Source organism: Mchenga conophoros, linkage group LG14, assembly GCF_057382185.1.
Source record: "Mchenga conophoros isolate Kocher_MC1m ecotype Shallow Benthic linkage group LG14, M_conophoros_male_GT1.1, whole genome shotgun sequence".
NCBI lineage: Eukaryota > Metazoa > Chordata > Actinopteri > Cichliformes > Cichlidae > Mchenga > Mchenga conophoros.
Genome location: NC_140539.1, coordinates 41,528,546 through 41,544,806, shown reverse-complemented (window position 1 = coordinate 41,544,806; position 16,261 = coordinate 41,528,546). Strand labels below are relative to the sequence as shown.

At 44.0% G+C, this 16,261-nt stretch overlaps 1 protein-coding gene across 1 annotated transcript in view; it reads left to right on the top strand.

Moving 5' to 3' along the window:
- The window catches only part of LOC146560517 (alpha-actinin-4-like), a 15,909-nt gene extending 2,750 nt beyond the window's left edge, over nt 1-13,159 (top strand). Inside the window, exons 2-17 of the mRNA XM_085244421.1 lie at nt 832-917; nt 2,238-2,330; nt 2,436-2,561; nt 3,387-3,491; nt 3,836-3,983; nt 4,070-4,220; nt 5,068-5,176; nt 5,324-5,464; nt 5,645-5,827; nt 6,123-6,257; nt 7,689-7,868; nt 8,098-8,244; nt 9,852-9,932; nt 10,737-10,802; nt 11,723-11,881; nt 12,644-13,159. Of these exons, the coding sequence (XP_085100547.1) occupies nt 832-917; nt 2,238-2,330; nt 2,436-2,561; nt 3,387-3,491; nt 3,836-3,983; nt 4,070-4,220; nt 5,068-5,176; nt 5,324-5,464; nt 5,645-5,827; nt 6,123-6,257; nt 7,689-7,868; nt 8,098-8,244; nt 9,852-9,932; nt 10,737-10,802; nt 11,723-11,881; nt 12,644-12,802 (2,069 nt within the window). The 3' untranslated portion in view covers nt 12,803-13,159. The remainder of the gene's footprint in view (nt 1-831; nt 918-2,237; nt 2,331-2,435; nt 2,562-3,386; nt 3,492-3,835; nt 3,984-4,069; nt 4,221-5,067; nt 5,177-5,323; nt 5,465-5,644; nt 5,828-6,122; nt 6,258-7,688; nt 7,869-8,097; nt 8,245-9,851; nt 9,933-10,736; nt 10,803-11,722; nt 11,882-12,643) is intronic.
- Nucleotides 13,160-16,261: the final 3,102 nt, after the last annotated feature.

Below are 16,261 nucleotides of genomic sequence, written 5' to 3'. Positions count from 1 at the left end.
CCCCCTCCCTCTGGGCCCATGACAGGAAGCCAATCGATGCGTCTCTTGTTTGCTCGTCTTCCTCTAATTAATTTTCTGGCTCATTCAGAACTTGTTTGTTCCTCTGCAGTCTCACGAGGTGTGTGTGTGTGTGTGTGTGTGTGTGTGTGTGTGTGTGTGTGTGTGTGTGTGTGTGTGTCAGAAATGGGCACGAGTTCAGGTTTTGTTTTTAGCTGGTGAGTTATGTGCGTTAGCTCTCTGACCGCTGCGTTTGTACCAAACACAAACTCTGAAACGTCCACATTTACTGCTCTTGCCAGCATCGTAATTTATTCAACAACGTCACACAAATCGCGCCCGTTCCAGTTCACAGGAAGCGTTTTCATTCACCAGTCGCTGTGCTGCGTTCTCATTTTGTTCACTTGGTTATTTGAGAATATTTTTCCACCTGCAGTTGATGAAGACGCTGTAGTTGAGTACGAGAATAGAACTCTGAAGATGAAGAAGAATTAGTCAGTCAGTGTGCTGACATCATTGCCCTGCTGAGTGAACCCAGTGAATGAACCGCTTTGAGTGACTGGATTAAGCAGTTCATGCCTGTTTGTGTCCCACACTTGAACTTGTGGCTCCAGCGTCCCACGATTCCCTTCCAGAGGACTCCTCTGGTGGCCCTCACTTCCTGGTGACAGGAGGCGCTCCAAGCTGTGGCACTAACGAGGGGGCGCTCAACGTCGCCCCCACCTGACTCAGCTTTCTCTCACATCCTGCAGGGGGCAATCAAAGTGTAGCTTTGGGTAGCTTTGGCTTCACTCTGTCTCTCTCTCTCCCTCTGTTCTGCTGGGTGATGCGTAGACATCGTGGGTACGCTGAGGCCGGATGAGAAGGCCATAATGACCTATGTTTCCTGCTTCTATCACGCCTTCTCTGGCGCACAGAAGGTGAGCTCCTCACCCGTCAGACTCACATTAACACTCAGCGCTGCGAAGAAAAACCCTGAAATGCACCAAAGTTTCCATCGTTGGTAAAACACATTTGTTATTTAAAGTTTTTAGAGTGTGAAAAGATCAGAGGTGAAATCACAGCAACATGCTGGAATTCCAGCCCAGCGTTTATTAGATGGAAGTTTGAGCTGCTTTGCGTTTCTCCTCGCTCGATCCAACAGTTCAGCTGCACTTATGGTTTTATACAAATTCAGTCAAATATTATCTGCAGAACAGGAAACGGAGCAGGAGCATGATGGGAACTTTTGGTGCTTCTGTCTCGGCTCTTTGGACATCAGCTGTTTCCCTCAAAATGCTCCAGACTTTATGGGCTGGACTTAAACTCGGCGGTCACCTGCACTGATTGCTTTCCATGCATGCTTCTGTGGGTGATTTTGACGTTTAAATTTCTTCTTTTCCACTGAGATCATGCACAGATTTCGATTTATGGATATCTCAGCTGGAACATGAAACACTTTATATTGACGAGGATTCTTCCTCCGGGAAAGCGGCAAACCGCCGGTGGTCATGCTGCTGATGTGGTTTAGAGAAACCAGACCGGTCTGGATTCATTACTGTGGGAAACATTAGCTGATGTCTCAAGTTTCTTTTCAGCTATTAACACTTTTCAAACTATTCTAAATGTTTTACATGATATGACTTGTGTCTTATATTCTGGTGAAAGCATAGCCTGTAAGCTTATTGGACGAGCAGCATAAATGCAGATGTTTTGTTGTACAGTAGGTATGACCTTGAATCAGCTTATCAAATTCTGTGTTTTATATTTCAGTGGTACAGTAGTGTAATATCCTAGGCAGACGCACTGACGTGGACTGCAGCGCTACATGAACTGTAACTAGAAGCACTGATTCACAGGTTTTGAAGGGAGATGCATGAAGTTTTAAATACACACAGAATGACTTTGGCACATTGAACTAACCATCGAGAGCTGGAGCATGTTTGTAGCAGTCATATTAAGCCCTGGTTTGACCTACATTGGCGTTTTTGCCTTATTTTAAATAACACGTGCCTAAACTTGGCTCGACATTCCTCCCTCACTGCCTGCGTGTGGAGTGTGCGCACAGATTTGAAAAGCAAAAATGCGTTTGTCACAGCTGCAATGAAAGGCCAGGCTGAGGTACTAATAAGCAGCGGTAGACACTTATTTTGAAGCTCAGTTTAGTGACTTTATTATGAAGCTTTGAGCTCAGAGAGTAGACTCTGATGGAGTTTTATCCAGTCATGTCCAGCTCCACTCATCACTCTCCCTCCTAATAGGCTGAGACAGCCGCAAATCGAATCTGCAAAGTGCTGGCTGTCAACCAGGAGAACGAGCAAATGATGGAGGACTACGAGAAACTGGCCAGTGATGTGAGTATCGAAACATGCCATCTTTTACTTGCACGGCAGACTTTGGAGAAAGGAGGACGACCCGTTCGTCTGTCCTGTTTTCACCACTGTCCTCTCTGCCTCCAGCTCCTGGAGTGGATCCGTCGGACCATCCCCTGGCTGGAGAACCGAACCCAAGAGAAGACTGTAAATGACATGCAGGTGAAACAGGAGGACTTCAGAGACTACCGCTGTGTGCACAAACCACCCAAGGTATAGAAAACCTCGCGTGAACTGTTCTCAGCATTTCTAAACAAAGAAAAAAGGCTCACAAACTCCTGGATCGCCTGCCAGACCCAAATCTTTGTAGTGGAAAGTTTAATCTCATTAATCTTACTCAGTGTTCAATATTTGTTTTCTTCCAAAATAATATTATTCTTCTTGACATTTAAAATCTGGGTTTTTAAACTCATTCATGGTGTAGCTTCTGCAGAGTGGTTGCTTGTGTCCCTGAGGTCCACTGAGGTTCATCAGTGTTTGTTCATTTTTGTTATAATTGTGTCCCTCTGGAGAGGAAACAAGGAGAAATGGCTCAGAGTCTGCTGGAAAATGTTTCTGCAAATATTTTCTCACATGTTACTCTGACCTCTCTCTGCACAGAGCTTCTTCAGCCTTTTGTTACAAGCATTTAAATTGAGGCAGAGTTGTATACTGTGTATTCACATTAACCAGTTATTATAGTGTGTTAATCTCACACTGCGTGGCAGCACGAGCCCTTTTCCCAAGACCTTATTCTATGCATTTAGCTTATAATGCTCTGATTTTATGTCTGAAAATGCACAGGTTCTCTAAACCTGCATTCTTTCCAGTGACCAGCAGGGGTTGTCTTGTCCATTTAACCCGTACAGATGAACAGCTCTTCGGCTTCTTTGCTCTGACTTCAGATAACATTTTGAAGAGTTTATGCTCTTAATCGCTGGAACCTTTGTATCTGTCCTGGTGGCATCGCCATATAAGAGCGCTGTGCCCTCTCACATATGAATGTTGGTTTTCCTCTGCTGAATGTGTCCAGTGACACTGAGATGTTCCTGTCTGCAGGTCCAAGAGAAATGCCAGCTGGAGATCAGCTTCAACACTCTGCAGACTAAACTGAGACTCAGCAACAGACCTGCCTTCATGCCGTCAGAAGGACGCATGGTGTCGGTATGAAACTCGCACACAGTCGATGGGAAAAGTTACACCACACTTGAAGCTGCGCGACACAACTTCATTATCATCAGTCGCAAAGCAGCCTGTCGCACGCTAACAGAGGATTTCTAAAGATTGGTGTAAAAACTGATTCAGTTATAGCTTAGTGAGTTTAACACAGTCAGTGTTAAGTTACTTTTCTGTGTTTTTTTTTTTTTTAACAAACAATCCAGCTTTAAGTTCCCTTGTAAATATTACAGCAGTTTCACACCACCTCTTTCACACTTTTCTGCACGTATGAGATGTTTTACTGTGTTTGGAGTTTCTGCTCTACAGTAACTCTTGCTGTTTGCTCTCAGGACATCAACAAAGCGTGGCACAATCTGGAAGGAGCAGAGAAAGGCTACGAGGAGTGGATCCTCAGCGAGATCAGGCGTCTGGAGAGACTGGAGCATCTGGCCGTCAAGTTCCACCAGAAGTGTGCCATCCATGAATCCTGGACCGACGGTATGTAAATTCCATCGCGGTGAAGCAAACGTCTTCACGACGCCAGAATGCTCGTCTCTGAATAAGTGAGGCTTTTGTGCATGCAGGTAAGGAGGCCATGCTTACCCAGAAAGACTATGAGACGTGCACCCTGTCAGAAGTCAAGGCGCTGCTCCGGAAACACGAGGCCTTTGAGAGCGACCTGGCCGCCCACCAGGACAGAGTGGAGCAGATCGCCGCCATCGCGCAGGAGCTCAAGTAAGAGTGGAGCCGCTAACATCTCTGACTTCATTAGCATCGGTTCCTGAATGTTCCTCGTGGCTTCTTTCATGCATAAACGCACAAAGCAGGTCGGGCAGCTCTATTCTTCACAGTTTGTGATAATTCTTTCCTTTCACGTGGGTTTGTGGTCAGCATAGTACCTGCGCCTCGCTGTGAGGTGAAACACGCAGCATCATTTGCTGCTAGCTCCCGATGGCTCTCGTCTCCACGTCAGGGTTCATTTATTCTGAGTAATGAAGCTGCTAAATATGCACAAGTTTAAATTTTGAAACTTACTGATGGTTTGTGCTGCTGCCCGAAGCTGCTGGTGTGTAATAATCCGTTCCAGCAGATCATTTTTCACAGTTGGAGTATTATTCGTTTTGTTCTCATTTGAATTCTTAGATGTACCGCCCGTGGGGCAAACAACTTTAACTTCAGTTCTTTCTTCTTTTTCTTCCAACACTCACATTATTTTCACAACTTCCTTTAACATCGTCTCGAGTTGCATTAAATTCACATTTCAGTCAGAAATGGACAAAACTACAGAGCAAAGTGGTGAAGAAGCAGCTCCGGTGTTCTTTGGAGACGCCTGTGCATTTTTTCAGAATAAAGAAGCAGCTTTGAGGCTTCTGTCAGGTCACTTTGGTTTGATCGACACAGACTCAGAGCAGTCGCCTGATGCCTTTCCCCTCTCTAAAATTTTAAACCAGACTTGACGTCCAAAATCTGACCTCACAGTCAGATGGTGTCGATTAACAGAAAGAAGTGCGTCTGAAAGTGAATCTGATCATGAGAAGTGCTCGACAAAGGAAAACCCCTTTTTCTTTTCTTCCTTTTCCAGTGAACTGGACTACTACGATGCCGCCAGTGTCAACGCTCGCTGTCAGAAGATCTGCGATCAGTGGGACGTCCTGGGAGCCCTCACCCACAAACGCAAAGAGTCACTGGAGGTACGATTCGGCCTGTTTGTGCAGCACCTTTTGAGCTTTAAAAGGATTTTGACAGGATCATCATTTGACACAATGAAATATCAAATGTATTTTAAAATGTATTGAAATGTATTTTAATAAGGCCGTCTTCTGTTTTCCTGCCGACAGAGGACAGAGAAGCAGCTGGAGTCGATAGATGAGCTGTACCTGGAGTACGCCAAGAGAGCGGCACCTTTCAACAACTGGATGGAGGGAGCTATGGAGGACCTGCAGGACATGTTCATCGTCCACAACATTGAGGAGATCCAGGTATCTGGGAACTGGGAAGTCAAGTGGTGAATAAACAAGTGCAGCATATGAAACATACAGCGGAGGTCCAGCACTGAGCCAAAGAAACGTTCCAGTGTTTACTATTTAAAGCCACAGAGCTGCGTTTATCCCACAAAAACGGAAAACCCAGCAAACGTGTTTCTTTCCTCCTTCTCTCAGGGTCTGATCACAGCCCACGAGCAGTTCAAGTCCACCCTGCCCGAGGCCAACAAGGAGCGCGAGGCTATCCAGTCCATCCAGTCCGAGGTGCAGAAGATCGCCCAGAGCAACGGCATCAAGCTGAGCAGCGGAAACCCGTACACCTCCATCACACCTGAGAGCATCAACAGCAAGTGGGAACAGGTGAGCTGCTGTTTAACGAAGGCTGACGTTAATCGTTTTAAGGCAATAAACGTGTAGCTCATTCATGCCAGAGCAGTAAACTATTAATGCTGTCTGCTGCTTTAATGACGCAGCGCAGATTTTTCCTCTTAAAAGCTTTTTCCCCGGTGAATCCTACATAGAAGAAGAACCTTTTGTCCAGTGTGTTAAAAACGCTGCCCTCTACAGGCTGAGTGACTGAATGTTTTTCTGCAGCTGGTGCTTCATGTTTGTGTGGGTGCAGTTGTTTCTAATTCTTCTTTGTGTGCATTTGCAGGCGATGGCTATGGTGCCACTGCGTGACAACGCCCTGCAGGAAGAGCTGAACAAGCAGAACTCCAACGACACTCTGAGAGCCACGTTCGCCACTCAGGCCAACACGGTTGGCGCTTACATCCAGGCCAAAATGGAGGTAACTGATCAGCCCCCACAGTCACAACGTGCTCATCATTATGTCGAGGTTTTCACGTTTTCTCAGCTGTGTGCAGTTTGTCACTTTGCAGACACTTTGTGAAACACGGACTCACAGAGCAAATGTAAGACAGGGTGCAGGATTTACCCACAGCCTGAAGAGCTCTTCAGTTTGTAGATGTTGTATCCATGAGCTTTGTGTTTAGATTAGATCGTCACTGTGCATTAGGGCTGCCACGATTAGTCGACTAGTCACGATTACGTCGACTATCAAAATCGTCGACGACTAATTTAATAGTCGACGCGTCGTTTGAAGCTTTGTAAGATCACAAAAGACGCAGGAATCAGTAGTAGGATTTAAGAGTGTAATAATGGACTGAAACAGAAGATGGCAGCACTGCATGTCCAAGGATGCCAGCTGCCGTTAAACCCCGAAGAAGAAGAAACTGTGTCCCAGAATTCATAGCGCGGCCCTGCTTAGTTTCCAACAATGGCGGCAGCTGGTTAGTTTTAATATTATTCTTATTATTCTTTCTGGGTCACAAAATAAACGTTTAACATATTTTCAGGCGAGAATGTAGCTGTGTAAACCTCAAATATCTGCTCAGTTTATCAAGACACCACATGTTTTCAAAAGCGCTCCGACGTTTTCGGAGACGTCTGTTACCCACTAGCTCGATAGCTAGCCGGGGGCTAGGCTAACTAGAGCCGTGAGAACACCGGACTCCCGGCAGATCGTTTTCACTACTCAGGTTAAACATGATATATAAGTCACTTAGATAACTTCAAAATGTTGTTTGGCTTTTTTCAGTGTTTTATTTGTTCCTGAGTAAATCGGTTTGGCTGAGATTAAAGTTATAGTTTTTACACAGCTGAATAAACGTCAAGCAGACAGCTGATCATCAGAAGTGTGAGATGCTGGAGAATTTACTCCGGTGTCCTGTTATATTTTAGATAGCAAGGAGTTTATTAAACTCCACCGAAACACTCTGCAAATGTCATTAAAATTTAATAAACTATCATCTTGTCTTTATTTTTAGTTAGCACATACCTTAAACACTTAAAGCTGAAAGCTAATGATAGTTATATAAGAGCAGATGCTGCTGGTGCAATAAGCTGTATGCTGTATGTTCAATGGATGATGATCTGATTAGTCGACTAATCGCAAAAGTAATCGGTGACTAGTCGACTATCAAAATAATCGTTTGTGGCAGCCCTACTGTGCATGCACACTGCGTTACTGAGAGCAGGAGGAATGAAATGTACTTCGTCTATTCATAGTTCAGGAACCGTAAATGATAACTCTTCAGCATCCTTACAGAAAAAAAAATCTTACAGTCATTTGGAAAAGTTTATTTAGAAAAGTGTTTTTTGTTTTTATAAATATGTTCGAGTGTCAGCGTTTCAGGTGTTTGTGTGTTTGTGTTGGCAGGAAATTGGCAGGATATCCATTGAAATGAACGGCACCCTGGAGGACCAGCTGACCAACCTGAAGGAATACCAGAAGAGCATCATATCATACACACCCGAAATTAACAAGCTGGAGGGATACCACCAACACATCCAGGAGGCGCTCATCTTCGACAACCAGTACACTTCCTACACGATGGAGGTAACGCAAACGCGCACAAAACCTTCAGCAATGAATGAATGAAGTCTTTTTCACTTCCCAAATGAAAATGTTTGAAAGTAGGACAGCTGTGTTGACATAATGTGTGCATGAGCTCTGTAACAAAACGAGCTCATGCTTTGTGTTAACCTTTGAGGACACTGTCAAACCCGAGTCCTCTCTCGCATCTCAGTTCTTAACCTCTCCTGTCAACCCCGCCCCATCACTGCAGCACCTCCGGGTGGGCTGGGAGCAGCTGCTCACCACCATCGCCAGAACCATCAACGAGGTCGAGAACCAGATCCTGACGCGTGACGCCAAGGGCATCAGCCAGGAGCAGCTGTACGAGTACCGCGCCTCCTTCAACCACTTTGACAAGGTCAGGGCCCGAGCTCTGCGCTCACGGGTTATTTATTACACCTGTTCTGTTACCCTGTTATCAAACCTCACAGTATTACAGAGTATTGGGCGTTTAGGTTGGCAGTGAAACCTGAGGAGAAACCCTGTTTTTGTTTCATGTGTTGATCTAAAAATTATAAATATGAAGCGTTTAATGATTTTTACCATTACATATACAATACATGATGGTGTAGACCAGCTATGATGCACCAAGCATCTTATGTATTTGTCTGTGTAGAGTATAGTCGTTAGCAGTGGGTTAGTTGTGGTTAATTGGACTTCCTGAACAGTTTTCAGTGTGAGGATTTGGCCTCTGTTTTTCCTGTTTATTTATAATGTGACTGACTGGATGTTTAGACCTTAAATGGGGGTGAGAGAGGAGCCAGACATGTAAGTACTCATCCTGATGTTTCACTCACGAGCACAGGCGGTGTTGGTGAAATTTAAAAAAAGGCACGGATGGTGACTGGCTTTTACCAGGAGGGTGAAGAGTGAGGAAACATCCAGTTAGCAAAAGGCTACTTGTTTTAAATCGGCTAAGAAATGCTACATTTGGTTTGAAATGTGTTATTTTTGGGTTGCACTTGGTCTTTTTCCCCTCACTGGACATGCAAACCTGCAGATGTCTGTCATCCCTTTGGAACGCTGTTTTCTGCATTTAAAAAAACTAAACTAAACCTACCAGATGTCATTTTTTGTGTTTTGCGGTGGTTAAACGTGATGATTGAAAGCTCTCAGCTGTCAGAGAGGAGGACGACACCGCCATCGTTCACCATCTCATGCCGCTCTGTGTGTGTCACTCATTCATGCCACTATCTGACACGGTGGTCACTCACCCGTCAGTCTTTTTGTTCGTCACATCAGTGTGTTTATTTCTTGACGACACAACACTGGAACTATTCTTCGCACTCAGTACAAAGAAAGCACTTGTAGCAACCCGCTGACCCCATTTCAGTTTTTGCATGGATACTTTTCTCTAAATTTGGGAACATTGTGTCAGTTTTCAATAAAAACTGAATGCAGTGATTTGCTAATTATTTAAATTCTGAACTATATACATTTAAAAATGCTGCAGAGACGACACCACAGTTTTTGAAACTGAGGTTTGTTCTCCCTTAAATATAGATTAATTTTTAAATTTTTGAGGCCTTAACATGTATCATAATTTAATGCATAAAAAATAAGCATAAAAAGGTAACAACTGCATTAAAACAGTGGATCTCTGAGTGAAAGTCTTTTGTGAAACCACAACAGTTCATTGCTGTGTCCATGAATGCAAGCTGCTCTGGACTGAAGAGGACCGGGATCATCTGTCTTTGTTATTCACTCACGCTCGTGATTGGTGGAGATTAAAAAGTGACAGTTTGTGAACATCACAGCTCTTGAGTGGGTGTGGGGGTTTGTGTGTGTGTGGCGACATTGTCTAAACATCCATAAATGTGTGTCCCTTCGTCCTCCATGTCTTCATCGTCTCCCTGCATGCTGTGGATCTCATGGTCACTGTCCTCCACCGCCACCATCCCTGTGTTACGATTGGTTCATCCTCACGATGCGGTGCTCTGTCATTGGGTGTTTGGCTGATCTCAGGACCACAGCGGGGCCCTGATGGCCGAGGAGTTCAAGGCCTGTTTGATCAGTCTGGGCTACGATGTGGAGAAGGACAAGCAGGTAGGAGCTCAAGGATTGGACGGAGGGAGAGCCGGCGTCATCGGCCTATGAGCAGGAGCGCAGAGATCACAGCCACATTCAGCCAATCACAATCGATGTTTCTTTTACTGATTTTATACACTGACATATAGAAGTCAGACAATTCAGCATCTAGCAACATTTGTAGCTTAATTGATTTTATTTTTTCCACACCGGCTACAAATGGTTGATGTTTTGAAGCCATAAAAATTTGCATTGCAAATAAAAAAAAGTAACCAGAAACAGCCTGAAATAGACAAAAATGAAAAGAAACTATTTCGACATAAAATAAAATTGGATAAGCAGGTTGAACAATTACAGTATTAATAATTAGGTCAACTAAATGAGGTTTCTATTTTTGATACTCTGTGGCGTGATGAAGTGAAACTGGTCAGTGATCAGTCGGTGCTCCTGCTCAGAGCCTGCTGCCGTGCTCTGTGTTCAGGCAGGGTTCAGTCCATCGGCATGGAGGTTCATGGAGGTGTTGCGTCCCTGTTTGTCCACCGGGGGTCTCTGTTGCTTTGTGCTGCTTCAGCTCACTCTCTGAACGGACCCCACCCCTCAGCTGTCTGTCTGCCCGTCAGGTTTTTACTTTGCTGCGAGACTTTCTGTTAACTGTTTGTGCTTTTTATGGCTTTTTTCTCACTCACTCACTGTTTGATCTCAATATTTCTGTCCATCCTTCACTCTGCTGCTTTCTCTCTGTCCCTCGTATCTCTCTGACTCCGTCTTTGTCTACTCACCACCTCCTCCCTCCGACCTATCCTGTGCTGTGGCGGCCTGCAGAAGCGATCAGGACAGATGATGTCAGATGATTTCCGGGCTCTACTCATTTCTACAGGAAACAGCCTGGTACTGCTGCTGGCATGAAGCTCTTTCAGGGTGTCTGCAGGTCCAGAAATATCCTAATGCAGTTTAATTAGTCACAAGCTTTGAAGCACCCAAAAGAAGCAATTAAGGATGCTCTGTGTTTTTGCTTTTACCTGAATCAGAGGGACAGGATATGGATATGGAAGCTAGAACTTTTTGATTTATTCCATTATATTCTCGTCCAAGTCGGGCTTTGTCCCCTGCGGGAGGTTTAGCCTCTGACAAAATCAGTCCTGTTCATATTTTTATAACATTTAAACCAGGAAGTGAAACTCTTAATTCAAACAAATGGACCCAGGCAGGCAAATTATTGCTCAGTATTTCTAACTATTACTAATATTTTCTGTTTGGATATTTTGTGGATTTGCATGTGACCTGATACCTGCAGACACCCTGTGCTCTCCCTCTGATGCTCTCACTTCCTGTCCTTTTTTGTCACATGTGTCACTTTAACATCCTTGATGATCAGTACTAACTGAAGGAAGCTGATGTTTTTCATGTAGACCATCCAAATTACTCTTCACTGTTTTCTCTTCGTGTCATCATTTGTCTGTTTTTTTTTTTTTCCCTCCATCCCAACCACATATTGGGACTCCCATTAGGACTTAATGGTAGTCCCTATATTTTACATGCTTACAAACTGCAGGGGTTTTAGTACTCTTTCTGATTCCCAGACAATTCCAAACGGTGAGGCTGTCCCCTCATTTTACAGAAATCTATTCACTTTTCTGTCCCTTTTTGGCCATTTGAATAAAAACTGACTTAAATATGAAATAAAATGACCACAGACTAACCTCTGGCTGTGGCTAATGCCTCTTCAGTTTGCTCCTGTAACTGTGCGTCTGTTCCCTGAGTTCAAAGCGCAGTCTCTTCTGGGTTAACCTGTAATTTGTTGATGCCAGGGCGAAGCCGAATTTAATCGCATCATGGGTATAGTGGACCCCAACGGCAGCGGCGCCGTCACCTTCCAGGCCTTTATCGACTTCATGTCCACGGAAACGACCGACAGGGACACCGCGGACCAGGTCATCGCCTCCTTCAAGATCCTGGCTGCTGATAAGGTGAGTGCAGAACGACATCAGTGCTCATTTTTGATTGGACAAGAAAAATACTGGAGAAAGAAATGTGCAGCAGGACGCTGACCACCAGCAGAGGGAGTATTTGTGTTCACAATTACAAGTCAACACAAGCTTGAGGTTGAATCTGTGCAGAATATTCCTTTTTGTTAGAGACGCCTCACAGGTTGATATTAGGATTTATAATAATAATAACAAGCATGGGCACTTTGGCTTTAAGCTGCATCAGCAGCCCAGATTGTCTGTGTTATGGTTCATTTAAGCACTGGCCCCTAAAACACTGAGTGATTAAAGCTTTGGAAAATCTTAGTGACTTCTATGACATCAGCTCCTCAGGCGCACACAGCCTGACATTTGGAGAAGTTTTATAGGACTTCAGTTGTATCTTGGACCTGCACGGTGCTTTAGAGCAGTGGTCCTCAAAGTGGGCTGTGCAGCCCTGAGGAAAAGTGTCCTCTTAACAGTCTGCTGTGAGAGTGTGTGTCCTCAGGAAAAATGGATGAGTAACTGGGACGCACAGGTCCAAACTAACTCGGTTTAAAGATCCCAAGATATTCAATCTCCAGACTTGAACTTGTGATCTGAAATGATCCATCAAACATGAGTTTGGAACAAAATAATGATATTCAGCCAATAATACGATCCTCTGTTGTCTTAGAAGATCAATAACATAAGTTTTTCATCTCTATTAAGCCGTCTGTCATTTAGTGCTTTAGCAGTGAACTCTTTGCCTCCTGTTTCCACCAGAACTACATCACAGCTGATGAGCTGAGGCGGGAGCTCCCTCCAGACCAGGCGGAGTACTGCATCGCCCGCATGGCACCCTACACGGGGCCCGACGCTGTCCCCGGAGCCCTCGACTACATGTCCTTCTCCACCGCCCTGTATGGAGAGAGTGACCTGTAGAGGAGGCGAGACGAGGAGGAGGGCTGGACAGATGAGGGGAGGGAGAGGGAGGTAGAGGAGACGCCGTGAGTCGAGCGCTGGGAAGAATTTTGAGTGGTGGTCACGATGTGCCCCTGCGAGTGCCGGTTTAGAAATCGTTAAGAGCTTGCTGATTGAGCTGTAGTTCTCGTGGTTTGGCCTCCAGCCCCACTGTCACAAAAGGATGTTCAGCATCAGTTTGTCATAAAGGTTTATTTGAACGGGCACATCTGGGGGCGTCTGTGGGACGGGGGGCAGAGTTGCTCTGTAGTGCGGGTCCTTAGCTTCACCCTCTCTGCCTTCATGTGGTTTAAACGGGGAGGGACGGGGGTTAGGATTATGGGGGGGCACAAGCTAATCTGATACTTATGCTAATTTTTGTTTATTTTATTATAATTTTTCTTCTTCTTGCCGGGCGGGGGTCCAGGCCGTGTGTGTGTGTGTGGGGGGGGGTTTTGATGTGGCGACTGGCAAGTTTATGTATTAGATCCTGGAGAGATTTATGCTGCGGGGTCAAGGGTCAGAAGGGTGGGATGGAGGGGCGGGGGAGTTGACCAACCACAGATAAAATGACCTATTCACCCATAATTCCCACGTTGCTGGATAAGGTGACCTGTCTAACCTCAGCTCTTTTCCTCTTCCTGTCTGCGTTTCTTTTTTTCCCCTCTTTGTTTTTTTTTTTTTTCCTTTCTCATTCGTTTTCTGGACCAGGTGGGTGGTGGGAGGTGGGGGTGGGCGGGGCTTAGCGCTGTACATACTTATTTTTTCAGTCTGAAGAATGACACACACAGAGTCCCAGCCGTTGAGAGTAATCAACCGCAGGCCTTTCAGTAGGGCAAAGTAGACATTTATTATTAAAAAGATAATAAAGAAAATGAAACAAGAAAACAGAGAAATTTAAAAGCAGTTTCACCAGTGGATAGGTTTGAGCTTCCAGAAGTCTTTTCTTCAGGTTTTACTTTTTAATTTTGGCCAAACTAACCATGGAAAAGTTGACCTAAAGGCCTTCTCCTGTATAAAATCCATGATGAGCAACAGCATAATAATTACAAATATCTGCTTCTGTGAAATTATTCCTCTGTTAGGCATCGGGTGCTTGTTTAAGTACGAAAACCTCACATTTATATAAAAGTTTATACTGTATTACTCAAAGTTAGTCGAGTTTCATCTACCTGGCATACATACGCGGGATGTCACTGATCCGTTTGATTGGCCGAATGAAGGTTCGTGAGGGGGAAGGTGAAAGTATTTAATAGATAAGCGTGCCTGTTGGTGGCTACAGCCCTGTTCCCTCCTCTATCTCTCTCCCCCTCACTTTCTCCCCCCTCCTTCCCCTCACTTGTTTCTGAAGAGAAGTACAAAAAATCACTGCTAAGGAAGGAGGGAGGGGAACGTTTGGGGAGTCTCTGTGTAAACATTCCATTGTACGCAAAACGAAGAAAAACTTTTTAAAAAAAGGAAAATTGTTATGTAAAAGAACTATGCAATCATATTGTGCGCTCAATATCTGGGGAAAGCTGTGGTCATCAAACCAGGTCCCGCCTGAGTTTCCTGTCAAAATTAAACGGAGGACAAGTGATTTCTCCCGTCTTCGTGGGAGAGGAGGGGGAGATGACGGGAAGGAAGCGGGAAGAGAAGACTCGGACCAAAAGCTTGTTTCTCTTTTTCATTCTTTTTTTCCCTGCGAGGTTGTAAAGAAATGAACTCTGGAATTGTGATTTTGTTTCTTTTTTTTTTTTTTTTCCTTTTTTGTACTCTTTAATATCAAACCTTATCTGCTGTACTGGAAACTGCAACGCCTTCTGTCTCTAATGATAAGTGAGTTTCACAAAGCACACATAAAAAGTTTCCTTACAAAAATACCTGCGACTGTCTTCATGCCTCGTTCTTGTGCGTGTCTGTGTTTTTAAACTTGAGCTACAAAAGAGCAGATTTTCTCTTTAACTGTAAAAAGGAAACAAATCTCCAGCTTTGTACTTTGTGATAATCTTTGGTTTGTTGTAGCGTTACCAAAGTCATTTAGGCAAATGTAAACAAACTAAAATGGGTCTTCAGTAACATCTTTTACACTCAGAGTGATTAAGGCATGCTGTGGTTACTGCAGCAGTTTTTGTTTGCTGACCAATCTGAAGGAAACATCATCATTCAGCACAATTGGGCTTATCCAGGTGACTTTCTTTAAGTCCACAGGAAATGTCCACTTAACCCTCAAAATGACCGTGATAAGTTAGCCAGTGGGATTGTTTGAGCGTTCATGAATTACTGAGAACCTGGAGTCAATGCAAAAGACTGCAGAGGTGGAACATTTAAATCACATTAAAGCTTGTAATTACAAAATAAACCCTGAATTTCACATGTACATTAACTTCCCATTATCCTCACCAAGAGGCCAATAAAAATACAAAGCTCTGAAAGTTGAAGACTAAAACATTCATGATAGTATACACGTCATAAAGCTCTCATAAATGCATTACTCTGCATGTGCTGACTCTGCAGAGAGAATATTTAACGAGAGATGATATGAAAGTAACAGAACGCCAGAGAGCCACACTGCTAGGTGGTGAGAATTACAATAAAATACAAATTATAGTCATGCGTGCAGTTTAGGACAGGTGAAGTGCTATTACATGATTCCCAGCCAAGTTCAGCCAAGCAGCCAGTGAGGCTTTCTAATATAAATACGGAGTTGATACCATTTGAGTCATGCTCAGCCTGCACAGAGATTTTTGTGGGCTAAAGGAAATATTGGTACACTTCATCCTCTGTGCCAGTAGCACTCACTGAAGGGAGACAAATGAAAAGAAAAAGAAACCCACAGCACACAGGCATGGAGCTGCATTCTTCCAAAACACCAGTAACTTGGTGTTTTGGGTGCTGAGAGCACAATTTAACATGTCTGTGCGCAATCTATCGTAGGTGTTCAGACAGGTAAGAGAACAGATCATGGGATAAAGGAGATCACGCAGAAACTGATTTTATATAGTTGTTTCATGAAACAATCTTTGTTCTTCTTAAAGTTCAATGATCCATGATTGTGTTACTATTTTTAACATTTTCACTTAGGAAGTTTTTTTTTCCCCTGCTTGTGATGTTTTTCCATTTAGTGAATTCCTCCAATTTCAAATTCATAACTATCTTTATACTTGATGTTAGAAGTGCAAATTTTTTTACTGCCTCCAAAAGATGAAAATCTGATCAAGTAAAAAAAAGTAATAAAATCACTTAAAGTAGTACCGATCACAAGCTACTTGTTTATTTTAAATAAACGCATTCACGCAGCATCTCCATATTTGTCCCAATCAGTGCACTGAAACACGGGCGTGTGCGGAGGGGAAACGGGGCGACACCTTTCAATACTTTAAGCATATATATTGATGCTAAATCTTTTGTACCAGGAGGATATACAGGATTGTAAGTTAACTTGGGAAGAAATCTTTCTTT